This window comes from Macaca mulatta, chromosome 13 (genome assembly GCF_049350105.2).
Source record: "Macaca mulatta isolate MMU2019108-1 chromosome 13, T2T-MMU8v2.0, whole genome shotgun sequence".
NCBI lineage: Eukaryota > Metazoa > Chordata > Mammalia > Primates > Cercopithecidae > Macaca > Macaca mulatta.
The window spans coordinates 56,268,912-56,296,139 of NC_133418.1; the positions used below are offsets into that span (position 1 = coordinate 56,268,912).

Genomic DNA, 27,228 nt, shown 5'->3' on the forward strand with positions numbered 1-27,228 from the left:
TCCCAAAGTGCTAGGATTACAGGCATGAACCAACACACCCAGCTGAGATCCATTTTTATTATGATACACAATTTACTGGAGAGTTGAACTGCTTATGCTGAGATGATTCACATCACATGTTGTTGTAAGCAGATACCTGCAACAGTAGAGCTCACCAAAACAGCAACAAGAAGTGGCCAGAAATTATTACAGAAGTACGGTATGTACTACAGTGAATTTTATGCTTTACATTTGTCTACATTTCTCTCAACTGCAAATGGCACTATGTACACTCTGTGTTTGTGTGTATATGTTTTGATAAATTTTACCTTTTTACAATATATTTGAATATATTTTATGGTAGTAAATGATAAGCTAGACTACTACCTACATATATTTCATTTATTCATTACGTATCTTCTTAATTTTTCAATGTTTTTTAAATATAGAGTTTGTGAGTTTTTTCAAATTGTCACAAATCTCCAAAAACTTTTCCAATATATTTGTTGAATCTGCATAGAAGTGGACCTATGCAGTTCAAAACCCACGTTGTTCAGGGTTAACTGTATTCACAAAATTGTGCAACCATCACTTCTATTTCCAGGATGTATTCATCACTCCAAAAGGAAACCTCATACCCATTAGGACTTTGGGTTTTAAGTGTGACAGTAAGCCACTGGAAGGTTGCACTGAAAATACTATTCAGAATATTAATAACAAAATTTATAGTATTAATGAAAAATCAGTGGTAACTATTGCACAATACATATACTGAGTAAAATCTATATACCTATGTACACAGATTCAATACATGAAAGAACTACATTGAATGTTTACAGTGCTTATGTCTTGGTAATTGACTTCGAAGTGCTTATTTTGTCTTCCTGCTTACTTGATATTGGTGAAATTCCTACTTTTTTTTTTTTTTTTTTTTTTGAGTCTCACTCTGTTGCCCAGGCTGGAGTGCAATGGCACAATCTCAGCTCACTGCAACCTCTGCCTCCCGGGTTCAAACGATTTTCCTGCCTCCGCCTCCCAAGTAGCTGGGATTACAGGTGTGCACCACTACACCCAGCTAATTTCCGTATTTTTAGTAGAAATGGGCTTTCATCATGTTGATCGGGCTGGTCTCGAACTCCTGACCTCAGGTGATCCGCCCGCCTCGGCCTCCCAAAGTGCTGGGATTACAGGTGAAAGTCCTACATTTTCTACACTGAGTATATAATCTTGCAAAATTGGGAAAGAGCATAATACATATAAAAAAAAATTACTTTACACAATACTTCACAATTTACAGTACTTTCCCAAAAGACTATCTAGTTTGCTGTATCAACAACAGACAAAAAAAGACAAATTCAAATTTTCATGGTAGAGAAAAACAGAAAGTCATCTAGTATAGGGTTTGAGCCAGTATTATGGTGAAATGCACAAACCTAAAAAACAAAAAACAAAAAAACAAAAAAAAGCATGGGATCTATTTTATACATAATTTTATTAGATTATTTCCTCCCACTTTTGTGGAGCAGAGGGTAAGTTAAAAAAAAATTATATATATATATCTATAGAAAGACTCAAACTGAATCCAGACTGGTTACTATAAAGAAGTCTACAAATCATAAAATTTTCTTATCTAGAGATCTTCCCAGTGCCAAGTCCAGCATGCATTCCAGAGCTCAGTTATCTATGCTGAGACTCTGCCATAATATTTGATGAGAGGTCAGTCTTATTCCTCAATAGAGCAAAAGTAGTTGATATAAGATGTTTAACATTATTGTATCTGGAATGTACCAAAGTCCAACTTCTGATGTTAAGAAGGGGCAAGTATGAAGAAATAGACTTGATTTTGCCCAGAGACTCTCCATATACACTTCAATTCAGAAATCAAGTTCTCTTTAAAAGGTTAATATATTTGAGGTGAAATGTTCTTTGGAACTTGTGAATATGCTTTCCCATAAGAATAATGGTATAAATGGTAGGTTATCAGGCAACCTCACAGACACCTGTCTAATTCACAATACTGATTAATATGGATCATTTAGATTTTAAAAAGTAAATCCAGTGGTTTTTGAGCTCGAATTCAAGGCTGCTGAATTGTTAGCCAATATGATGAAATTGTGCTGACTATCAAGATGTCACTGAAATTTCAACTCATCCTACCTGTTTGGCTTGCAATGCTGCTTACACAGTGAATGCTGCACAAGTGTGAGAACATCATCATTAATAGATGATGACAGAGGCAACGCAGTAAGTAAAGACATAAAGAGAGCTTAAGAAGACAAAAGTGGGTTTAAAGCACCACTTGGGACTGGAAAATTAACGTGTCTAAGTAGTTATTTTGCTTATTCAGTTCAGTTCAGCAGACATTTCTTAAAGACCCATTGTGTGCCAAGTACTCTACTTAGTGTGTCTAGAAGTGGTTTTTAACTCTGGCTTTGCAGTAGAATCATCTTCAGAGCTTTTAAAAATACAGATACCCACCCGGGAGCGGAGGCTCACGTGTGTAATCTCAGCACTTTGGGAGGCTCAGGTGGGGAGATCACCTAAGGTCAGGAGTTCGAGACCAGCCTGATCAACATGGAGAAACCCTGTCTCTACTAAAAATACAAAATCAGCCGGACATGGTGGCACATGCCTGTAATCCCAGCTACTTGGGAGGCTGAGGTAGGAGAATCTCTTGAACCCAGAAGGCGGAGGTTGTGGTGAGCCAAGATCACACCATTGAACTCCAACCTGGGCAACGAGAAAAAAAGTCCATCTCAAAAAAACACATATACCCAGACACTACCTACAGAATCAAATTACCAAAGAAAGGAACTCATACAAAAGTATGAAGACATGTGAGAAGATAGCTTATTCATGATAAGTAGTAAATGGGGGATGACAATTTGAAGGCATTAATTCAGGGGAAGATATATATAATTGTAAAATATAGTCTTTGTCCCTGTTGCCTGGCATAACCACTAAAATCCTCAGAATCTCCCCAGTGAGGTCTTTTTGTATACTAATGAGTTAAGTGACAGCCAGCAGCCCCTAGATAGCTTCAGAGTGGGAGCCAGTCACTGGAAAGACCAAGGTGTGATTAGAGAATTGGGACTTTCAGCCCCAAGCCCCAGCCTCCTCTAGGGAGATGAGAGGTGCTGAAGGGTTAGCTGATCACTAACGGCCAACGGTTTAATCAATCAAGACTAAATAATGATGACTCCATAAAAACCCAAAGGGGACAGGGTTAGGAAAGCTTCCAAACAGGTGAACATGTAGAGGTTTCTGGAGGGTGACACACTTGTTGAGGGCATGGAAGCTCAGTACCCCTTTCCATAGCTTGCCCTATGCATCTCCTCATCTGTATCCTTTGTCATATCCTTTATAACAAACCAGTTCTAGGAGCTGCTCTAGCAAATTAATAGAGTCCAAGGAAAGGGCCATGGGATCCCCAGTTTACAGCCAGTGGTTCAGAAGCACAGGTAAAACAACTTGGGGCTTGTAATTGGCATCAGAAGTTGGGGGAAATCTTGGGAACTGAGCCCTCAACCTGTAGGAGCTGATGCTATCTCCAGATAGATGGTGTCAGAATTAAATTGAATTAGAGGACACCCAGTTGATGTCTGCTGCAAAAGTGACTGCTTGCTCATTGGTAGGGGGAAATCACCACATATTCAATGACACAGGAGTCATCTGTGTTGACTGTTGTATTTTTGTCCACTCAGAATATATATATGAAAAGTTATTTATCTCACATCTATTAGAATGATCAAAATTTAAAACACTGATAACACCAAATGTTGATAAGGATGTCCAGCGACAAGAACTGTCATTCATTGCTAGTGGGAATGCAAATAGTACAGCTGCTCTGGAAGACAGTTTGGCAGTTTCTTACAACACTAAACATACTATTACTATACAACTTTACTATCCAATCCAGCAACTGTGCTCCTTAGTATTTACCTAAATGAGCTGAAAACCTATGTCCACACAAAAATCTGCACCCAAATGTTTGTAATTGTATTATCCATGACCACTAAAACTTGAAAGCAACCAAGATGACCTTTAGTAGGTGAATGGATAAACCGAAAATGGAATATTATTCATCACTAAAAAGAAATGAGCTATGAAGCCATGAAAAGACGTGGAGGAACCTTAAATACATATTACTAAGTGAAATCTGAAAAGGTTATGTACTATATGACTAGAACTCTATGACATTCTGAAAAAGACAAAACTATGGAGAAAGTAAGAGTCCAGTAGTTGCCAGGAGTCCCAGGGAGCCTCTGGGGGATGAATAGGCAGAGCACAGAAAATTTTAGGGCAGTGGAACAATTCTGTGTTACACTGCAATGGTAGATACATGGCATTATACATTTGTCAAAACCCACAGGATGTGCAATACCAAGATTAACTCCAGTGTAAACTATGAACTTTGGGTGATAATGACATGTCAATGTGGATTCATCAATTGCAACAAACATACCATACTATGCCGAATGTTGATGGTGGGGGAAGCTGTACATGTAAGAGGACAGAGAGTATATGGGAACTCTCTGTACTTTCCACTCAGTTTTGCTGTGAACCTAAAACTGCTCCATAAAATAAAGTCTACTTTAAAAACTAATATATTAAAAAACAATGTTTGTAAAAGTTAAACGAGATCATTGACGTAATGTGATCATCCCACAAGCCTGGTCAACACTTACCCAATTATCCAACACGCCACATCTTAGAGCCTTAAACCACACAAGCCCTTCCTTACCCCACCCACTCTTCACCTACCAAAATTCTAACTGTCCCAACACACCACAGTCAAACTCAACATGCAACCAAGTTCATGAAGCTTTCTTTCCCTGATCCCACCTCTTAACTTCAGGTTCCTTCTTATACTTCTCTGTACCCTGTGACATCATTCTGTCTAGCTTGAGGACTAAGCTCTGATTTTTTTTTTTTAATCTTGCCTAAATTCCTTTCTAAGGGGTCTGGGAGGTCATGCCCTACAAACTATAGATTATCATCAGATGAGTTTTATTTAACCCTGTATAACGTGACTTACTTTCCAGTCTGACTCAGGCATAACAAGGAAGAAAATCAAAATGTTTTACCCTAAAATATATTTCTTTGCCATACCTTGGAATTGCCCTGCAAAGTCTCTTGTGGGAAAAATCCACATTCTACAGGGAATCCCTTTTCCCCCTTGTTTCCCTTCCTTCCTTTCCAGATCCAGGAGATAATCAATTAAGAGCCAGGAACCCTTTCCTGTCTGATAAGAAACATTTTTGCAACTTGCTATCTCTAAAGTCTGCGATCTGAGAGCTCTGCACAATAAACTTGGTCTCCATAAGCCTTTATCTTAACCTGCACATTTCCTTTGATCTCAGGTCTTCAGATAAACTCAACCAATTGTCAACCAGAAAATGTTTAAATTTACCTATAGCCTGGAAGCCCCTGCTTTGGGTTGGCCCGCCTTTCTGAACCAAACCAATGTATTTCTTAAATGTATTTGATTGATGTCTCATGCCTCCCTAAAATATATAAAAACCAAGCTGTACCCTGACCACCTTGGGAACATGTTCTCAGGACCTCCTGAGGGCTGTGTCATGGGCCATGGTCACTCATATTTGGCTCAGAATAAATCTCTGGAAATATTTTATAGAATTTAACTCTTCATCAACAGACTCATAGTATTTAAACAAAACTTTTAATAAAATGTGACCTTTTAAAAATCAAGGATTATATCTAAAAATTCAAATTTCTTACTATTCTTAAAAAAACAGTATGACAGTTATCAAGTGGGAATAAGGGAAAGTAGCAGGGATTGCACAGAGACCCTCTTCTTGTGGCCTTCCCAACACTGAGGCAGAACTGTTGTCATTTATCAATGTCCCTATGTTGTTTCTTCTTCCCTCCCACTTCGCTCACTCCAAGTGTCAGCCTGGCTCCAGTCCCCGTGTGAGGCTGTAACCTTGTTTAGTTATTAATACTTGTTTATTTGTCTCTCAAACCTACAAAACTGTAAGTTTCTTGAGAGCAAGGACTTGTCTCTCATTCATCTTTATTTCTCCTATACTCCCTCCCATCCAACCATAGTACTTATTTATCAACTATTTCCTGAATTTAGCGAATTATCCATCAACAAAATAGGAAAAATGTTAAAACTTAATTCATTGTGAATGTTACTCCTTAAGATCTAGCAGTTGGTAGGACTGCATCTTTACTATATTTAAATTCACTTCAAAACTCAATGATAACCCTTTTTCATATCTAAGTCACAAATAGGCTCTTTTTGAGGGTAGAGTGAATGAGAGGCTGAGATGCAGAAATGGAAGGAAGAAGAAATCATGTGTTGAAGGCCTACTATGTGCTAGGTACTGGTTGTAGGCTAAATAATAAAATGAGGGAAGGGCAAATCTAGAAATAAAGGAAGTGTCAGGGAAGAAACCTACGTTGGAGGGGGTAGGAACAGCATTCCAAGACAGCCAGGAGGATTCTGCAACAAGCAGTTCCCCAGTACAGAGCTGCCAGGTCAGGGGATAGTTACTTTGTGTAAACTTTGTAGAACATTTACAACATTCTTAGAAGTGGTGAACTGATGCCACCTGAAGAGTCTATACTGAAGCCTATGACCTTCCCTGTTCCCCCAACTGGGGACTCTTCTCTTTTTAATCAAAGCAGTCAATTTAATTACATCTACATTGAGAGAGTCTCACTAGATATCCCTAGAAGGGAAATCGATCATAAGGAAATGTGTCATATAATCCCTGCTGTCAAAACAAAAGAAGAAAAATCTGAAATCAAAAATAGTAGATTTCATTTAAGAGTGTAACAGCTTGAATTAAAAATCATAAAGCAAATACTTTGGCCTAACAGTGCTTGACATGTTGTTCTATAAAACCCTTTAAAATAAAATTTTCTTAAGATAATGGTAGATTCACATGTAGTTGAAAGATATAATATAGAAATATCTCTTGTACCATTTATCCAGTTTCCCCCAATGGTAACATCTTACAAAACTACAGTACAATACATCAACCTAAGATATTGATATTGACACAGTCCAGACAAAGCACATTTCTGTCACCATAAATATCCCTCACGTTGCTATTTTATAGCCATATCCATTCCCATCTGCCCTCCTGCCTAATTTTTTAACCTTTGGCAACCACTAATCTGTTCTCCATTTTTGAAATTTTGCAATCTGCAATTTCAATAATGTTATATAAATAGAATTACACAATATGTAATCTTTTGGATTGGCTGTTTTAACTTAAGTTCTCTGAAGATAAATCCTGCTGTAAAACCATCTAACTGATGCCAATCATGAAGCAGAATCAAAATCTAGTAAACAAAGAGCTGGGGTTCTCTGATGACTCACGTGAAAGCAAAGGGCACAAGAAAGATTAAATTTCATTGTCCTTTGTTTGTGACAGGTTTCTCTGTGTTTTCCTACCACCGTAAAAATATAAAAATATTCTCATTGTCAAACTGTTTTACTACTAAGACTATTTTACACAGTGGGATTATAAACTTTTATGTTTGTGTGGCCATCAAGGTTTGTGAAGCTTGTCTCAGAAAAACGTGCCCAATTAAGAAAGTTCAAAATCATCCTTATTTATATTAATCATTTCCAATGTATACCAATTTACAATGAACTTACTGAGTTTTCCACTTAGAACTCAGTCTTCGCTCTCTCACAAAACAAAAATAAGTCTCACTGGAATTCCTGTTGTTGGAAACAGGGGCCCTTATGTTGTGTTTTAACCACTGCGGAGAAGAATCGAGTGCATCTGTCAGCTCCAAAATCGAAAAAACTACAAGGTGATTTGTTTGTTCTCCAAATTTTTCCTTTAACACACTTAGGATGTCATTCATAAGCACTTCTGATACCTGCCAACCTTGGCAACAGAATCTCATCCCTGAATGTTATTTTAAAAGGAAAAGCAAGATCTTGACCAGATAATTGCCCAGCTTTCACTCCCTATCATTTTAAAAAACAGATACCAAATAGGCTCATCTCACATTAGCAAGTCGACAACACAAAGAACAAGCTACAAATAATGAAAGGGTATGCAATCTGTTGCCAAGTTTCTACAACACGGCCCTAAAATTCATCCATCTTTTAACCAGACCCAGGTACTCTACTGGTGACAATGTCTTAAGCAAGTCAAAACTCATTAGTCACCAGACACATGATTACTAGATGAAACACATACTCTAAGTTTCTAACCTACGAATTTAAAAGAAAAACAGAAAAATAAAGCCTCCAGTTCCTTCCAGTGTTTGTAAGGCTAATAAACGACGAAAAAAAAAATTGAAATGATGTTAAACATTTAAATAATCACTTGTCAGTTAAAAAAAAGAACAGCAATTGAGTACTGTCTCAATAACCGTACTACATGCACATGTGTATGTACACAACACACAACACACACACGCCTTTAGGACCAATTTCCATAACACAATCTTAAACTACCACTCCTTTCCCTGCTCCCAGAAGGGACCTAAGGCAAGTACCAATGGTTCCATTTAGACTCTAGAAGTCAATCAGGATAACAGTAAACACTCCTCACTCTTTGGTGTTAGCTCACTGACACAGGTGTCTCCCAGTCCCAAGAGAAAACTCCTAGCGGGCAGGGACCCATGTTCCATTCATCTTTGTATGCCCCACAGTGCTAGAATCTGCAAAATGTTCTACACAGTGAGCACTAAAAAGAAATGCTGAATGTTAAAGAAAAAAATTAAAAACTAGATGTACTTAAGAAGAGCTCTATAGAATTCTGGAATGCAATATGCAAATGTTCTCATTCCTAAACCTCCCAAAGAAGGTAGAGAATATTTAGTTTTGTGGCATTGTGTCCAAAAGCTTATGCATGGACCTTAAATAACGTATGTATGGCTCAATTTTCTCATCTGAACAATGAGGATAATAAAAATACCTGACAGTTAAAGATGTTGGTATAGATAATGTCTCCTTAGACCAATGACTCGAACGCTATACACATTCCTTATTAAGGATTAGCTACTCATTTTACTGGAAATAATAAATAATACAAATAAATAAATAAGGTCCACACAGCTCTGCAAAGGAGACCAAAGCTTAAATTAGCCTAGAAGACATAATATCACGGTTTGGCAAACTTTTCTGTAAAGGGCCAGAGACTACCGTAAATATTTTAGGCTTTACAGGACAAGCCACAATACCCTGAACCCTTGCAGCAATATTCTCCCGGAAAAATTGGTAGGTTTTTTGTTTATATTTTACATTTTAGAATTTAAGAATCATTCTTAGTTCACGGGGCCATACAAACATAGGCTGGATTTGGCCCCCAGACTCTAGTTTGCCAAACCCCGGAAAAGATAATAATGGTAATACAGTCAGTGTTTTTAAAGCAACATAAAGAAATGTTTGTGAATTGCTTAAAGGTAACTGAAAAACTTGCGGCCCCAAACTTATAAAATCCAGACCGGCGGACCAGCGCGGTGGGGAATAGGGCTAGGACTAGGGCCGGTCTTCAGGCGCCGGAGCGGACCTCCACGGCTTTCGGGGTCCGCCGAGCCCCCGCCCACACTTACTCCCAGCAGCGGCCCGCGGCCGATCACAGTCTCCCCGGGCGCCAGGGCCACCCGGGGACCGCCGTCCCGCGGCTGCAGCTCGAAGCCCCCGGGCATGGCGGGCAAGGATTAGGCCCCTTCGCCAGGAGACTGGCCCCTCCGCTGTTTCCGCGGGGAAAGCCCAGGACTTGGGAAAAACAGCGGGGGAGGGCCGCAAAGGCTACCCGCGCCTGCGCCGGTCCTGTCAGAGCCCAGCCCCAGCGCAGTTTCCCGAGTCCCGTCCCTCCACGCCTACTGATGACGCAATCGGGGATTCCCCAGTCACGCCGCCTCAAAATTATTGTTTAAAAACCCCGGCTTATTCCCCACCACCCTTTTCACCTCCCTCCCTTCTTGGAGGACGCCGGGCCTTGTAGTCCTGGCGCCTTTCTTCACTTCCTTTCCCGAGCTAAGACGCCCTGGAAAAAACTACCAATCCCCAAAGGCACTACGCGCCCCCTCTCGGCGCCTGCGCGAGTTCCGAGTCAGCAGGGTGGGGCTTAGGTGGGCGGGAAGAGAAGAGCTATGGGGAAAGATTCGAATTCCGGAGGATTTAAATCGCGGGAGGAGAAGCCATCGCGGCCCAGTAGGTAGGAGGATCTTCCATTCCCGTTGGCTTAGATGTCTACGCTCCCGGGGACGCGGCCCTGACGCAAGCTCAGCCTTCCCTCCGCGGCCTGGAGCCGCAGTGACAGCGCTGACGGTTGTTGTCACTTGTCAGTGCTCCGTGTTCTTGGCTTCCAGCAGCTGCAACCCGCGCAGGACACAAGGAAGGTGGCTCAGATGGGACGTGGGGTGATTAGCCCTGACCCGCGGGATGTGGGCTGAGTGGGGCTCCCGGCCCCACCTTATGCGCTGCCGCCAATCTATCCCTCCGAGTGATAGTTGAAAGGGAGACGAGCTTTTACCTCACTTGAGAGAGAATTCAGCAAAGCTCGATTCATAAAGGAGAAAGGGCAGAAGAGGGGTCGTTTCCAGGCATCCAGGCGAACCTGGACGTAGAAGAAAGATTCCTAGTGGGATTTTAGAACCTCGCCAAGGCATCCCCTGCTGTGAAATTCAAAAACCTTCATTCCCGTTGCAGGAATTCCACAAGGGGAGGCATTTTATTCTCCCAGTAAGATCCTGGGAGAAGTGGATAAACACACCGTAACGTTTAAATACACTGTAACGTTTTCCTAATGTGAGATTCTTTTCAAGAACCTTGTGGTTTGGCTTTGGTTTGTATTGGTGGTGGGAGGGGCCAAGGTGCATGGCAAAAACTTGCTCTTGACTCACTCGTTTTTACCAGTTTGCTTTCTTACTTCCCCCAACCCTCAAGAGGAAGACCTCTGTTGAACACAGACTACAGTTCCAGCCACCACAGCTAATCTGGATCATGAATAGGAACCACCGTGGTCTTGTGAAGTCCAGAAACATAGCTGAGTAGCTCGTCTAGAAAAGAGATTTGTGTTCAGCTGAGTTAAAAGAAGTATTTAGCTGTATCTCAAACCCCTCCTCTTGCACATCCAACCCCCGTTATAAAAGGAAGTGCAAAATGGAATAAACTGATTTTAAGTGAATACCAGCTGTCTTTATATACAAAAGTAACTCAAGGGTGGTGATGTACCCAGTCATGCTTTCAACTGATTTGGGAAGCCTACACCATTCACCTTAGGTAAATTAGCTGAAGCTGAGCTTTTATCTGGGCTTCAAATAGTCACATACTATACCTAGCTGAGTTCTCAACATTGTTTATAGTTGTCACTCACTGTTGCTTGATGTCTTCAGTGACTGTTACCCTTAGCTCGTAATTAACTATGCATATAGGATAGCTTCAAGGGGCCATTTCTTAAAACACCACTCTTATGACTGAGTTGAATATTTAAGACTTTGTTTCATAATCCAGATCTCATCTTCTTGTCCATTTCAGATAGTATTTGTGTCAAATGTAAGCACCTACCTACCCATTAGATACAAGTAATAAAATTCTTATACAACTAGAAGTCCATCTAGTTTGTGATTAAGCCACAAATTGCAAATTAATGATGAGGCATCAGTTCCTATATACAACAAGTATTCAGGAGTTTAATAGGATTGACTCATACATATTTTCAAAGGCACGAAAGTACCGGGTGTGGTGGCTCCTACCTGTCATCCTAGCACTCTGGGAGGCTGAGGCAGAAGGATTGGTTGAGGACAAGAGTTCGAGACCAGCCTGGGCAACATAGCAAAAACCATTTCTCCAAAAAACAGTTTTTGGTTTTGTGTTTGTTTGTTTAAAAAAAAATGAGGGGATGCTGAGTCAAGAGAATCGCTTGAGGCTGGAGGTTGAGGCTGCAGTGAGCTATGATGACACAGCTGCACTCCAACCTGGGTAAGAGTGAAGCTAATATGTTGAGGTGCCTCCCAGGTGCATTTCAGATGTAGGAAGACTAGGTGTTTTACACACTATCACTGTTAATCCTTGCAAGAACTTTCAGGAAAGGGGCAGCATTGGTCCATTTTACAGACTGAGAAGCAAAAGTCAAGAAAGAGTTCTGAAATTATACCCAAAAAGCATCTGACTCAAAGTAGGATTTCTACTCCTATTTGGAGACTGAGCATGTTTAAATCTTGCCTTTTAGGTTACATATGAGGATAATTTACTAAAACATTAAGCTATGCATAAAAACTCCAAGAGAAACAGTAATTCAAGAGTTTCTCACACAGAAGTGAACTCTGTGGATGCTGAGAAGGAAAAAAATGAGAGTGAAAACAACTTTGTTGAACTGCTGCCTCAAGAACTCACTTTTAAAATTTTCAGTCAGCTGGACATTCGGAGTTTATGCAGGGCTTCATTGACATGCAGGAGCTGGAATTACACCATAAGAAACAGTGACTCTTTATGGAAACCTCACTGCATGACTGTAAGAGCTGTGTGCCGAAGAGAAATAGATGATGATCTAGAAAGTGGTTATTCCTGGAGGGTAAGTTTAATCTTTGCGATCTGCAGTGTTGTTGATGGTGTTATGATAGCAGGTTTGAGTCAGTTCTAACTTATGCTTGGAGGAGACAGAATTGCATATGCAGAATAACACAGACAGTGTGTTGACTTTTGGAAATGAGTTGAGCCTTTTCCTGCTAACCACACTCTTTCCACACTATCTTTCATTTATCCTTTTGCATTTTTTAAATTCTAAATTAGGGAATTTTCCCCTATTAACCAGAAGGGGATTAGCTCCTTCTTTTCACTTCACCTTATCCCAAACCCCCAGTAAACTGTATGGCGCACTCTGTATAAATACACATATACATACACACACATACACAGACACATAAATTTATTAAAATATGTGTATATCAATGTAAATACTTACTCTTTTTTTCAGCCCTGTCAATCTGTTTCTCTTGCTTTAAACACATTCACTAACCAACCGCCTACTACAGTCTTTTTTAATGGTGATTTACCTCTTTCAGGTAATACTGCTGAGGAATTACCAGAAGAGTAAAGTGAAACACGAATGGCTAAGTGGCAGATACAGCAACATTTGTTCTCCCATTAGCCTACCAGAAAAAACCATGTACCCAATGGATGCAGATACATGGGGGGAAATTCTAGAAGCAGAACTGGAAAGATAAGGAGGAAAAAAAATCACAAATAAATCTCAGGTCTTTGAAAATTTAAAACTCAAATGAGTCTTAGGTTGCAAAAGCTATATCTTTATCCATTCATTTTGTTGTTGTTGACCTTTTTAAAAGAAAGTGAAATGGAAATATTATAAAAGTAAAGCTTTATTTTTGTTTTGCACTTTAGTAAAATTTTTCTGCTTTTATTGTAATGTGGAAAAATCATGAAATGTTATTTTTATAAGAAATAATATACTGATACAGTGATTTCCAAATATAATGTTTCATGTATTTGTGTTAATATATTCGTAATACTAAATGAAAGAGTGATTTGTATGTTCAGCTTAATGATAATTCAAAATTTCAGGAAGCCACTTGAAACTGACTTAAAGATTCATTAAGTGGTGGATATAACTAGGCTCATGGGAAGACTAGCTAAGTGAAATTAATAGCAATACATTTAAATTAATACATTGGCATTTTAATGACTTTAACATTTCTATTTCAGTGGAATCAGATTGAAATATCAAATAGTGAAACTATGTTAAATGTGTTAAGCCTGTGGTTTAGTTTTAAGTTAATGTCATCTTAGGGCTAAAGCTTGTCCAATTGAGATTCCCATTACTTTTATATAAACCTGGAATGGCTCTCAGGAGCTGAAAGTATGTGGAAAGTTTCCAGAACACTTAACTACCATCAGAATGCCACACTAGCCTGGTAAAACTCTCTTTCTGACAGCCTTATAGCACCATCTAGTGTGCTATTCTTAGATACCAAGACAAAGTTTTCTCCATATTAAAAACTATTATTCTAAAGAATCCTTAACACTTGTCTTTGTTAAAGTTTATAACTTTTTAGGAACCTTTATTTTAATTTTTTAAAACTTTTGTTTCTGTTTTTTCATAAAACAGATGATATACTACTCACTATAACAAATTGTTTATTCTGAATCTGTGGTTACCACCATAGTAAAAAGTGTCTACAAAACGCTTTAGTCAGTGTGGGGTTTTCTTCTTAAAAACTGTTCTCTATAGCATTAAATATAAGAATCCAGGAAACCAATATTTAACAAATAGGCAAATATTAGAAAGATGCCCCATTATATGCAAATTCCCTATGTTGAATAGAGCAGTAGATAATTAATTGTCTCCTACTATCTTCTTAGAGTTGGAAGATTCCTTGAAAATCAGGCAGTCAAGTCTCCAGGACTATTCAGTAATTTTCTCAACAGGAACACTGTCAGTCAGCCAGCCCAAGTTCAAATCCTGTACTTCTACTAATAGCGTATATGTTATGTCACAGAACAGTCCAGTTGTAGTCTAGCCTTGAACTGAAGACCACCTCTCTGTAATGTTTGCCTTCTAGTCCCACTTCCACCCTCTAGAACTGGGCTGATTCAGTCCTTCCTCTCTATGATTGCCTGATATTTGAAGACTGCTAGCCTGTCTCTTCCTAGGTCTTCTCTCCAATTCCACTGATGATTATAGAGTATAATTTCTAGACCCAACAACATTCTGTTCTGCCCATTTACTCTTAACAAAAGAAAGGGGCTGTGTGCCATGGCTCACGCCTGATATCCAATCACTTTGGGAGGCCAAGGTGGGTGGATCACCCGAGGTCAGAAGTTCAAGACCAGCCTGGTCAACACGGTGAAACCCGTCTCTACTAAATATACAAAAATTAGCCCGGCGTGGTGGTGGGCGCCTGTAATCCCAGCTACTTGGGAGGCTGAGGCAGGAGAATCGCTTGAACCTGGGAGGCAGAGGTTGCAGTGAGCCAAGATCACGCCATTGCGCTCCAGCCTGAGCAACAAGAGTGAAACTTCATCTCAAAAAAAAAAAGAAAGAAAGGTATACTATTAATTTTATTTCATAAAAGATAAGAAAGCACTTGGAAATTTTCAAAGTACGGGAAAGCTATAAGGCCTGATTATATTCCAGACTCTGGTCCCAGCCATTCCTCATCTGCTTCCCTAAGTTAATTCAAATTCAGTTTCACCATCATACTGGGACCCCCACCTGATGTGGTTTCTTTGCCCATTTTTCAAATATGTATTATTTGTGGCTTACATTAGCATCTTAGATTTCACTCTGACTTCCTCACCAGTCGGTCTTAATCTGCTATAATATGGCCATCACTCTATATGGTTGAAACTGTTGGTATCCAAATTACAAGTGACTTAATGTCTAAATCCACTGGATGCATTCTACTTGTTAATATATTTCACACACATAAACACTCACACTGACACACATAAACACTTCTTAAAACTCTCTCCTCCATGGGTTGGAGCTATAGCCTCTTGGACTTTTCTTTCCCTACTCTAACCCATCTTCTCAGTTTCCTCCAAAGACTCACTTTCCTTCATCTACTCATTACATGTTAGTGTTCCCCAAGGTTCCGCCTGTTGTCCTGTCCTCTTTATACTCTAACATCCTTGGTGATCCCATCTACTACTCCTGTGTTCACTACCATGTTTGGTGCTGATGGCATCCATGTCTGTGTCCCAACACCAGATCTCCCTGAGATGCTCCAGAAATACATATGCTACTATCTTTTGGATATATATATGTGTGTGTATATATATATAATTATTTATATATATAAAAATAATTTTTTTGGATTTTATATAATGTATCCAAAGATAGTTTATATATAAACACCTGAATCAAAACTTACCATCTCATGAAATTTCTTCTTCCAGTTCCTATCTCAGTGAATGACATGTCCTGTTAGAAAATCACCATATTTTACTTGTCTCCATCATTCTCCATGTCCAGTCGAGTCAATTCTTACTGATTTTATCATCCAAATATCTAAGTAATTCACCTCTTCTCCATCTTTATCTCTGCCTCATTGCTTAATTCTTGTCCTTATTTGAAGTTAGGCTTTCTAAAATATCCTCTTACTGATGTTCCTGCCTCCAGTTCCTTCCTTTTACTGTTAGCAGTATAATCTTTTTTAAACCCCAAATTTAGCACATCACCCCTAACTTAAATTTCTGACTGCATTCAGGTAGAAATCAAAATTCCCCACTAGAGCCCATAGGGCCTTTAATGATGTGGTCTGGCCTACCTCTCCAGCCTCTTCTCTCACCACTGTCCCACCCTGTATCTTCTAGTTCAGTCTTACAAAACTATTTCATAAAAATTTTCTCACTTCTCTGCCTTTGCACAGGCTGTTTGATATGCCTGGACTAACCCCCACCATTGATTCTTTTCTTGGCAATATCTATTGTAAAACTTATCATCTTGGCCTGGAAACAATCCATGACTACTACTGTTCTGGATTAAGTGACTTTTTAAATGTTCCTGTAGTTCTTTGTATAGACCTCTCTCAAAGCTGTCATGTAACATTAAGTTGTCTATTTTATTTGTGTGTTTGCCCCTTTACACTGTGAGCTTAATGGCAGGGACCATTTTTTATTTATTTTTGTGTCTTCAAAACCTGGCACACACTAGGTGCTCTATAAAGACTTGTTAAATTATTTCTATGGTTATTTATTTTAATCCCACCCAGAATGTATAAAAATAATTTACTATATTGTTAGTGAAGAAGATTGTATCGAAATGCAGTGTACAATCCTTAAGGTATGTGGGATGCTTGATAGTCATACAAATATATGAATAATTGTTCCAGTCTTCTTGAAACCTGTAAGAGGGAAATAGGAAAATAAAAATGTTTTGTTTTATTTTTTTGAATTCTTGAAAATAAACTTAACCTCAGAAATATCACTTATTGTTTTGAATTATTGAATCACTCCCATCAGTTTTAAGTATTAGCTTTGCAAATTATGTGAATGAACATTAGCTTCTATTTTTTTAGTACTACTGCACTAAAATAACTCTAACAAATTATGTGCTATGATCACGGTCTACACTGAAAGGAAACCTTTGGAACTTAGTGATAAATTTATGGTATGGGCTTAGAATGAACCATGCATTTATCAGGCCAAGCCATTGGCATCTGAAAACATGAGTAGGTGGAGCAGCATGGAAGGAAGGAATGTTCTCACTCATAGATAAAATAACATGTTAAGTGTGCACCCTGTGTACAAGAAGCGAGATTCTTGGGGAAGAGTATTAAGGAACTTTGAGTGTTTTTAATCATTTTAAGATCTAGTATTTAGAAAAATAAATTTAGAAACCTTTTTTTAGTTTCTTCTGGTTTATAACCCAATCTTAGACCAGAACATAATCATCATTAAAATCTCTATGAATATAAACTTTCAACCTGAGGACACTTGCATATGTACAAACCTAATTTTAAAACTATGGCTGGGTGCGATGGCTCACACTTGTAATCTTAACACTTTGGGAAGCTGAGGCAGATGGATTGCTTTAGCTCAGGAGTTCAAGACCAGCCTGGGCAACATAGTGAGAACTTGTCTGTACTAAAAATTTTAAAAATCAGCCAGGTGTGGTGGCGCATGCCTGTAATCCAAGCTACTCCGGAGGCTAAGGTGTGAGGATTGCTTGAACTCGGGAGACAGACTGCAGTGAGTCATGATCGCACCACTGCACTCCAGCCTGGGTGACAGAGTGAGACCCTATGTCAAAAGAAAAGAAAAATGTAACATACCCCTGACCACTTTAACTTCATCTTTGCTTTGACTTAATATCATGTCTTCTCTCCAAGACTTCAAATGCCCTAATAATATTAACAAAAAGTAAGATGAGTAGTAACTTCAGGAAATGGATTGGGAAGAATACATAAGATGGAAGATCACACATTTTTTATTTGTAGTTTAAGACCGAAAACATCAAACTGATGAAATCAAATCAACAATGGATGAAGCTGATTGATTATAACAGCCGACAGTCATTAAATGCATTCTTGTACCAAGCATTGTGCTTATACGGTGTATGCTTACTCTATATCCATTTTATGGATGAGGAAACCAAAAGAGAATGATCTTTTCCATCTATTTCATCACCACTTCCCAGCACTTACAAGAATATGTCATACATAGTAGGTACTCAATAAATGTCAAATGAATTCAGAAACTTAGAATGAATAACTTAGATGAAAGAGCCAAGAATGTTCCTCCAAGTTTTTCATTTGAAAAATTTCAAACCAACAGTAAAGTAAAAATATATGGCAAACCACTATTTTGTACACTATCCACCTAGAAATACAAGTGATTAACATGTTTCTATGTTTGTTTTATTTATTTATTATTCATCTTTGCTGAAACATTGAAAAGAAGTGGCAGACATGATGATACTTCACCCCTAAATACTTCAGCATGTATCTCCTAAGAATACACTCCTACATGCAATATCATTATCACATCTAAAAAATCTTATATTAATTCAATAATATGTAATTTACAATCCATATTTAAATTCCCCAGTGGCCCCCAAAATATCTTTTATAGATTCTTCAGTTCAGGCTGCAAAAAAATATTTATACATGCATCTGAGTTTTTTGTCTCTTTAATCTCTTTTAACCAGAAGTGTCCCGTGGCTTTGGTTTTATTTTGCAGGATATTGACTTTTTTTTTTTTTTTCTTTTGAGGCAGAGTCTCATTCTGTCACCCAGGCTGGAGTGCAGTAGCACAATCTCGACTTACTGCAACCTCCGCCTCCTGGGTTCAAGCAATTTTCCTGTCTTAGCCTTCCGAGTAGCTGGGACTACAGGCATGCACCACCATGCCCGACTAATTTTTGTATTTTTGGTAGAGACAGGGTTTCACCATGTTGGCCAGGCTGGTCTCAAACTCCTGACCTCGCGATCCACCCACTTCGGCCTCCCAAAGTTCTGGGATTACAGGCTTGAGACTGGTTATCTTATAGAATATTCTGTAGTTGATTTACCTGATTCTCTCTTCATAATTTGATTCAGAGGGCAGGAGTGGTGACTCACACCTGTAATCCCAATACTGTGGGAGGCCAAGGTGGAAGGATCACTTGAGCCCAGGAGTTTAAGACCAGCCCAGGCAATGTAGTAAGATGCCATTTCTACAAAAAATTTTAAAAATAAATTGACTGGGCATGGTGGTGGGCGCCTGTAGTACCAGCTACCTGGGAGGCTGAGGTGGGAGGATTGCTTGAGCCCAGGAGGCCAAGGCTGCAGTGAGCTGTGATTGCAACGCTGCACTCTAGCCTGCAAGACAGAGTGAGGCCCTATCAAAAAAAAAAAAAAAAAGATTCAGTAAAGCATATTTAGCAATTATACTACATAGCAATTATACTGTAAGTGATGAAATATACTTCTCATTGCATCACATAAGAAGCACGTAATGTCTGATTGTTCTACCATACAAGATGGTTAAGACTGATCATTTGGTTGAAGTGGTAATCACGAAGTCTCTTCACTGAAAAACACATTTTTCCATATAGCCAATGTTTGTTTTCTTCAACAACCCGTTTCTAGAGTACTCCCCTAAGGCCAACTCTATGCTAAGTGTTGTATGGATATCTGACATATGGCTAGTTTTCTCATCAAGACATTTACCAAATTCTGAAGCTCTGAGGGATTGAAGGCTATGAAGCTAAGCAGAGAGCCTCTTAGAAGCAAAGGAGTTTTTTCCCAGTCTCACACTACTGAGGACACAATGATTACAGTTGAGGACCCAGTAGAGGGAAGGTAAACAACTCAGGTTCTCAGTTGAAATCTTCGGTGGGCTCTGTACAAAGGACTCCAGCCTCAATTCAGATAAATCTCCGATTTGATTAAGGTGAGCAAACCCCACTGCCTAACAGAGGATAAGGTGAATTCACTGTAGAGGAAGATGACATCATCTGGAGCCTCTACAGTTTTTCATATACAGTGTCTGCACTCAAAACATTATCAAGCATCCTAAAAGACAGAACTAAATGATTGGAAGTCACGGGTTGGGTGGGGTGGAAGAACATAGAAGCAAAGTCACAGGGATTTAGTTACTGGAGTTTGCAGGCAAGAATTTTTAAATAGCTATGATTTCAAAATCCAGGCAGATGGATGAAAAGATGAAGAAAATAGATTAATATGAAGACGTTTACCAGAAAAGTAGAGAACTAAATGGAAATTCTAGAACTGAAAAATACAATAACAGAAATTTATGCATAGGCTTAATAGCAGATTATAACACGGAAAAAGAATATTTATGTACTGGGAAATATGACAATAGAACAATGCCAACATTGAAGCACATAAAGAAAAAAACAAAAAAGGATTTAGAGATTGAAACAGAATACAAAGGTTCAACATGTTCATATTGGATGTCCAAAAGGGATGGAAAGAGAAAGGTAGCTCTCAAATTTCCCTCAGCTTAGGGATATCAGAGTGAGTTCCCCCACCCCATGAGATAACTGTAGAAGTAGCTGAGAACACAGCAAAGGAGCCACAAAGCAGAAGCCGTGGGATTGACAACCTAAATGAGGAGCCAAATAGACATTTGCTGCAGAGTCTTTAGAGTAACAGTAGTCACAGTGCAAATTGAGGTGGGCCAGAGGCAGCTGAAGGAAGACTCCTATACCTCAATCCCTGATTGTACTAAGAAAACTGACTGCAAATTACAGTAACCAAGAGTGCAGTGAGAGGAGAGGATTAGTGGAAAGTGGAAGGTTGTTAGGAATGGAAGGAAGCATGCAGGCTTGGGGCCTTGCCCCGATGCCCTGCTGTTACTTCAGCCGCCTCTCTGCATGGATGTCAGGAAAAAGGAAGAAGGGAAAAAAGAGGGAGGAACTCCAAGTAGAGGTGCCAGATTTAGCAAATAAAATACATGAGTTTCAGATAAATAGCAAATCATTTTTTGGTATATGTCCCCAATGTTGCAAAGAACACACTTATACTAAAACAATATTCATTTTTATCTGGAATTTAAATTTAACTGAGCATCTTGTATTTTCTCTGGCAGCTCTAACCCTGAAAGACTGAGTAATGTGCTGAGCCTGAGTTAATGTGGAAATGACTGGAGTACCGTTACCCCTCTGAACCCATGTGTTCTGCATCCACAGATGCAACCACAGTCAAAAGTATTAGGAAAAATAAAAACAAATGGAAATACACCAATAAAAAATAATATAAAAAGTAATACAGTATAATAACTATTTTCATAGCATTTACATTGCATTAGTACTATAAGTAATTTAGAAATGATTTAAAGTATATGGAAAGATGTGCACATGTTGTGTGCAAATATTGCACAATTTTATATAAGGGACTTGAGCATCTGCAAATTTCGGCAGATACCAAGGGATGACTGTACTTTTAATGGGCAAGATTAAATTTTACAGGATGTCTCATTCCCCTCCCAACTCCACACTGCTCATGGAACAGAAAATAGGAGTTGACCAAATGGTGATATTGTAGGGTAACTCAATCTCCTCTCAGGCCCACTCTGCCTAAACACCCTACAGCACACCCCATTTCCACTCTACTGTGATTGACACATACCTAAAACAAGTAGCATGTGCTATTTGTCCCACTGTTTCCAGGTGGAAAATACAGCAGAAGTCCGTTCTGTCATGAAATCATCAAACATATTTGTGGCTTTCAACACTGGGGGAAGGTGGAGGTAAGATCTCTTGGAGATGCCTCATGTAACCCTCCTTTACTCTTCTTGGATTGTCTTCTTCCTGCCAACCGGCAAACTTCTCAATCCCTTTTGGGGTGGGAATGCTGTACTGCACTTCATTCATATCCTATCTTTTTCTTCCTTCCTGTGTCTGGTAGTTCATTTAATAAACACCGTTCTAGATTCTCTAAAGGGAATAATTTGGAATTAAAAAAACCTTTTTCTTCTCAAGTACCTCTATCATTGCCTTGTGCCAACTGAAGAATCACCAGGTTCATAAATGTGGAAAGGAGAGCTTTATTTCTTATAAATGGTTGCAGCCTGCAGGCTGGCCATCCCACAGCCTGGGAAGGGTAGCTTCTGGCAGAAACCAGAAGCAGGTACTTCTAGGGAGGGAAGGGTAAGACAGGAATTTAGGCTGAAGGGGTCAACTAAGTATATACATTTAACAGGCTATAGGAGAAGCTATGAATATTCACAAAAGGGGGGTGCACTCACGCATAGTAAGCTAACATGTATGTTACCTATGTCCCATGTTCACTTTAGGGTGCAATCTTAACATTTAAATGTATTAAAATCAGGCTCTATATGTCAAAAGGTGAAACAGAGGACACAGAAGCATCCTGTGTGCAGCCTCTGTAAACCAGCCAGAACCAGTCCATGGTTAGTGGCCTCTTATCAGGAAGGAATGATGGTCAGTTGTTGTGTCAAACTGCAAAAAGGAAGAGGAGTCCAGCAAATCTTCAGAATGGGCCTGTTTCTGCTTAACGCTTAGGAATGGAAATCTAATGGCAAGTAGCAAGGGAGGGAGTGTAACAGGGTATGTCTGACCTCCCAGTCCGTCATGGCCAGGAACTCAGTTTTTAAGGTTTCTCTGGGGTCTCCTTAGCCAAGAGGGGGGTCCTTTTACTGAGTTTCAGGGGGGACCTTTGGATTTTATTTTCATTTTTCAGTTGAAAACCTAGCTGTGAAGACTTCTGAGTCTTCTATGCTTGAAAACAGTCTTTTGAAATTCAAAGCTGAGCTCTGACTTCTTTATTCTCAGCTGTACCTAGCAGACCCACAAAGCCCTGGATGCCTGTCTTTCCAGATAGAGAGCTGCAGAGAAATAAGAATTACTGGGGATGGAAAATACAGTGGAAAGTATTACAAAAAAACAACCCATTTTAGTATTACTGTACACAGTAAAATAATGCTGGAAAACGAAGAAAGAGTAAAAACTATAATGAACAGCAGAGACAGAAGAAGGTAATAAAACAAACAAGGCATGCGGATTGGGTTTCTAACAAAAGCTTGACATCCTTATATTCAGTTCTACCACAAGTAAAAGTGACTTTTTTCATGAACCCCTTTTGCATTTTCCAATACCTCCTTGTCCTTACCCAGTCAGGGCCGGATGGAAATAAAACAAGATGAAACTGCAGTTTTACAAACCACACCAATTATACTGTATTATCCTAAACATTAACGGGTCAAGAAAAAAAAATTAATTAATTAATTAATTAATTAATTTAGTTATTTATTTTTAGAGACTGGGTCTCACTATGTTGCCCTGGCTGGCCTTGAACTCCTGAGCTCAGGCAATCCTCTCACCTCAACCTCCCAAAGTGCTGGGATTACAAGCATGAACCACTGTTCTGGCACAAAACAAATTTTTAATAATCATTTTCTGAGATCTACTTTCCTGCTATGGGTCTTCTGTGCCTTGTAGGGGAAAAAACCCCAGCTGCTGGTTTCCCAGTTTGCTCATTTTGATTTACTTTTAATATGACAAAATTATACAGTCCAGTCGTCATACAAAGAAAGCCTGATAGAAAATGCGTAAAACCATAAAAGAAGCTTTCTCAAAATCACTTGTGAAAATCTCTCCACTTATTACTGTGGTTGTGTTTTTTGTTGTCTAACAAGTAGATTGAGCACAATTTTCTGTCTTTATTCTCATTGGTTAGTGAAGAAAATAAAAAGGACTCTTTTACCATTGTTACCCATGTTTGGCCTACGGTTTCACCAGTTCAACTTTTTTTTTCCTCTCTCAGACTCTTTTATATATTTTTAAATGTGCTTTCTCCCTAAATGTTTTATTTTGAAAGTTTTCACCCTTACAGAAAATTTCAAAGAATAGAATATGGCACCATCACCCAGATTAACCAATCGTTAACTTTAACCACGTTTGCTTTATCTCTGTCTATACCAGGTCCCTAAACCTTATCACTATTAACTTTCTGGGCTGGATAATTCTTTGTTTGGGGGAGGGGCAGGGGTGCTGTCCTATACATTGTAGAATGTTTAGCAGCATCCCTGGCCTCTATTCATTAGATGCCAGTAGCACCACTTTCCAAGTGCTAGCAACCAAAAATGTCTCCAGACATTGCCAAATGTCTCCTGGGGGAAAATCCCTCTTGTTAGGAACTACTGGTTTATACTACATTTTAAAAAAACAGCCTAAATATCCATCAACCAAGGAGAAGTGGATAAAGAATATATATATAAAAATATTCTTTTTATATATTATATATAGAATAAAGAATATTTATATATATAACTGGGGTATATATATTACATGGTATATATATTACATTATACACACACACACACGCACACACACCATGGAATACTACTCAGCCATACAAAGGAACAAAATAATGGCATTCAGAGCAACCTGGATCCTGGATGGAGTTGGAGACCATTATTCTAGGTGAAATAACTCAAGAATGGAAAGTCAAACATTGTATGTTCTCACTTATGAGTGGCAGCTAAGCTATGAGGACACAAAGAATAATATAATGGACTCTGGGGACTCAAGGAGAATTGGAAAGTGGGGGCAAGGGATAAAAGGCTACACATTGGGTTCACCATACACTGCTCAGATGATTGAGTGCTCAAAAATCTCAGTAGTTACCACTAAAGAACTTATCCATGTAACCAAAACCCACCTGTTCCCCCAAAACTATTGAAATAAATTAAAAACGGGCTGGGTGGGGAAATGTGCATGGTGGCGAGGCGGCAGGCCCATGGCAGGCTCTGCGGGGCGTGCGGGCAGAAGCTGGTGGTGCAGGGCAGCCGGTTCCTGACCACCTCCACTGCAAGCAGTGACGATGACAGCCTACTCATCTATGACTGCAGTGCTGCAGAAAACAAGTTACAAGAAAATAAAGGGGAGGACGAGCCGCCCTTGGTCCAGCGGAGTGGTGCAATTCTCGGTCCACCTTCTCCAAGTCTGGCAACTGTTTTGCTATAACCGATGACAGTAAGTGTCTGATTCTTTTCTGTACAAAACCGTGGCAGTGTCTGAGTGTCAGGACCATGACAAGGAGTTGTACAGACCTGACCTTCACAGCCTCTGAGGAGAAGGTCTTGGTGGCTGACAAGTCTGGAGACGTCTATTCCTTTTCGGTGCTGAGCCACACGGATGCGGCCAGACAGCATGGACAGACTGGGGCGCCTGTCTGTCCATGCTGTTAGAAGTGGTTGTGCATCCTGATGACCACTGTGTCCTCACTGCGGGCCGGGACGAGAAGATCCAGGTCAGCTGGGCCGCCACTCCCCGCAGCATTGAGTCCTTCTGCCACGGGCACACAGGGTTTATGAGCTATATCTCTGTGGTGCCCACTCAGTCTGGACCGCTTCCATCCTCTTCCGGGGACTGCACCCTGAGGCTCCGGGAGTACAGAAGCAGCCGCCAACTGCATTGCTGTCACCTGCACAGTCTCCAAGAGCCCGCGGACCTCCAGGTCCCCTAGAGGTTTGCCGCGTCCAGGATCGCTTTCTGGTGTCAGGGGAACCAGGTGGCGCTTCTGTGCAACTGCATCGCTGTGGTCTACATCTTCCAGCTTCACGCCTGTAGACAGCAGTTGGTGTACCGACAGCAGCTGTCATTCCAGCACCGAGTGTGGGATGTGGGTTTGAGGAAACCCAGGGGCTGTGGGTGCTCCAGGACTGCCGGGAAGCTCCCCTCCCCCGGGGCTCTGCAGGCCTGTGGGTGGCCAGTGGCAGTCTGTTCCTGAAAGTGCCACGTTAAAGAAAGTTTCCGTTGTTCTTCGTGGGAACGGGGCCATGCTGGAAGGTTCTGCCTGCGCGAACGCCAGCTTCAGCAGTCTCTACAAGGCCACCTTTGACAACATAACCTCCTACCTGAAGAAGAAAGAGGAAAGACTGCAGCAGCAGCTAAAGAAGGAGCAGTGGCGGTGGAGTCCCCCACCTGGGCCAATGGGCAGGCCAAGAAGATAGGCCAGGGAAGTCAGCCTGGGGTTGCGGATCTTGGCTGTCGGGGGCACCCTCGAAACAGGAAAAGCGGTTTTCACTTGTTCCCCCTGCATCCTGGCATCTCCCTTCAAAAAGGTAAAGGTGACATCAGGTGCGACCAGTTCAGCTCAGAGAACGGGACTGTCTCCTGGGCTCTAGAACATTCTGTGTCGCTGGGCACAAGGCTCTTGCCTGGTGCCTGTGCACCCTTTCTGGTTGAAGGGAAGCCAGACAGACGGGTGGAGTGGAAGCGCTTGAAGCTTCACATTGGAGGCAGCGTGTGAACCTGCAGCGGTGGCAGCTGTGGGTTTTCTGCTATTCTGGAGCCTGGCGTGCTTCCTCTAGGAGGATCTATGGCGGATGCTGTGGATGCTTTCCTGTTGTTCCCACTGTCTCAGGGTCGAGGTGATGCGCTGCCCCGCAATAGCTGCTGGCCATAAGAGGCTGTTGAAACTTAGAACATAGAATCCTTTTGTGTATCAAAAGTTGGAATGCTTCACATTTTTCATAAGTGCCTTGTTTTCCTTTTAACAGTGATCTGGAAACAGTGCTGACTGCAAAGCTGAGGCCCACTCCCCTGTGCTGGGGACCAGGGGTTTCAGAACAGAGGGTTAGTGCCAGACCATTGTCCTCCTGTACCAGCAGCCTGACCTCCTTCACAATTCTGGGGCATCTGGCGCAGGGCATGCTCTTGTTAATAGTCTGCTTTGAAAATCTTGGTTTTAGGAGAAGTTAAGGTTGGTCTTGTCGGTATCTTCACTTAAGATAGGGCTGGCAAACTGGCCTGTGGGCCGAATCCTGCCCACTGCCTGACATATGGCCTGTGAATGGTTTTTACATTTTAAAAATTGTTGAAAACAAATTAAAAATATATTTCATGACATGAAAATAATGAAATTCAGATTTCAATGTCTGTGAATGAACTTTTATTGACACAATAAAAAAAGAAATAAACGAAATAAATAAAAAAACACACACATACTTTTGTTGAGCTGATGTATTTGAAAGTAAGTTTGCGTACTTCATGACATTTTGCCCCAAAATATCATAGCATGTATTTCTTTTTCTTTCTTTTTCTTTTTTTCTTTTTTTTTTTTTTTTTTTTTTTTGAGATGGAGTCTCGCTCTGTCACCAGGCTGGAGTGCAGTGGTGCAATCCTCCTACTCCATAGTTCAAGTGATTCTCCAGCCTCAGCTTCCCAAGTAGCTGGGATTAAGGCACGCGCCACCACACCCAGCTAACTTTTGTATTTTTAGTAGAGACAGGATTTCACCATATTGGTCAGGATGGTCTCAATATCCTGGCTTCGTGATCCGCCTGCCTCAGCCTCCCAGAATGCTGTG

The 27,228-nt window shown here is 40.3% G+C and overlaps 2 protein-coding genes and 1 pseudogene across 3 annotated transcripts in view; 2 read left to right on the forward strand and 1 right to left on the reverse strand.

The window, feature by feature from the left end:
• APLF (aprataxin and PNKP like factor) overlaps window positions 1-9,810 on the reverse strand; it is a 95,430-nt gene extending 85,620 nt beyond the window's left edge. The window contains exon 1 of one of the 2 annotated variants that reach the window (XM_015112593.3): window positions 9,535-9,810. In XM_015112593.3, the coding sequence (XP_014968079.2) occupies window positions 9,535-9,630 (96 nt within the window). In that variant the 5' untranslated portion in view covers window positions 9,631-9,810. The remainder of the gene's footprint in view (window positions 1-9,534) is intronic. The other variant, XM_028832435.2, reaches the window with a different exon arrangement.
• A 204-nt stretch (window positions 9,811-10,014) lies between these two features.
• Window positions 10,015-14,989, forward strand: FBXO48 (F-box protein 48). The gene is made up of 3 exons (XM_015112592.3): window positions 10,015-10,142; window positions 12,159-12,500; window positions 12,991-14,989. Exons 2-3 carry the CDS (start codon window positions 12,195-12,197, stop codon window positions 13,150-13,152), a joined length of 468 nt encoding a protein of 155 aa, XP_014968078.1. The 5' UTR covers window positions 10,015-10,142; window positions 12,159-12,194; the 3' UTR covers window positions 13,153-14,989.
• A 9,637-nt stretch (window positions 14,990-24,626) lies between these two features.
• LOC100424812 (tRNA (guanine-N(7)-)-methyltransferase non-catalytic subunit WDR4 pseudogene) lies at window positions 24,627-26,169 on the forward strand (annotated as a pseudogene).
• Window positions 26,170-27,228: the final 1,059 nt, after the last annotated feature.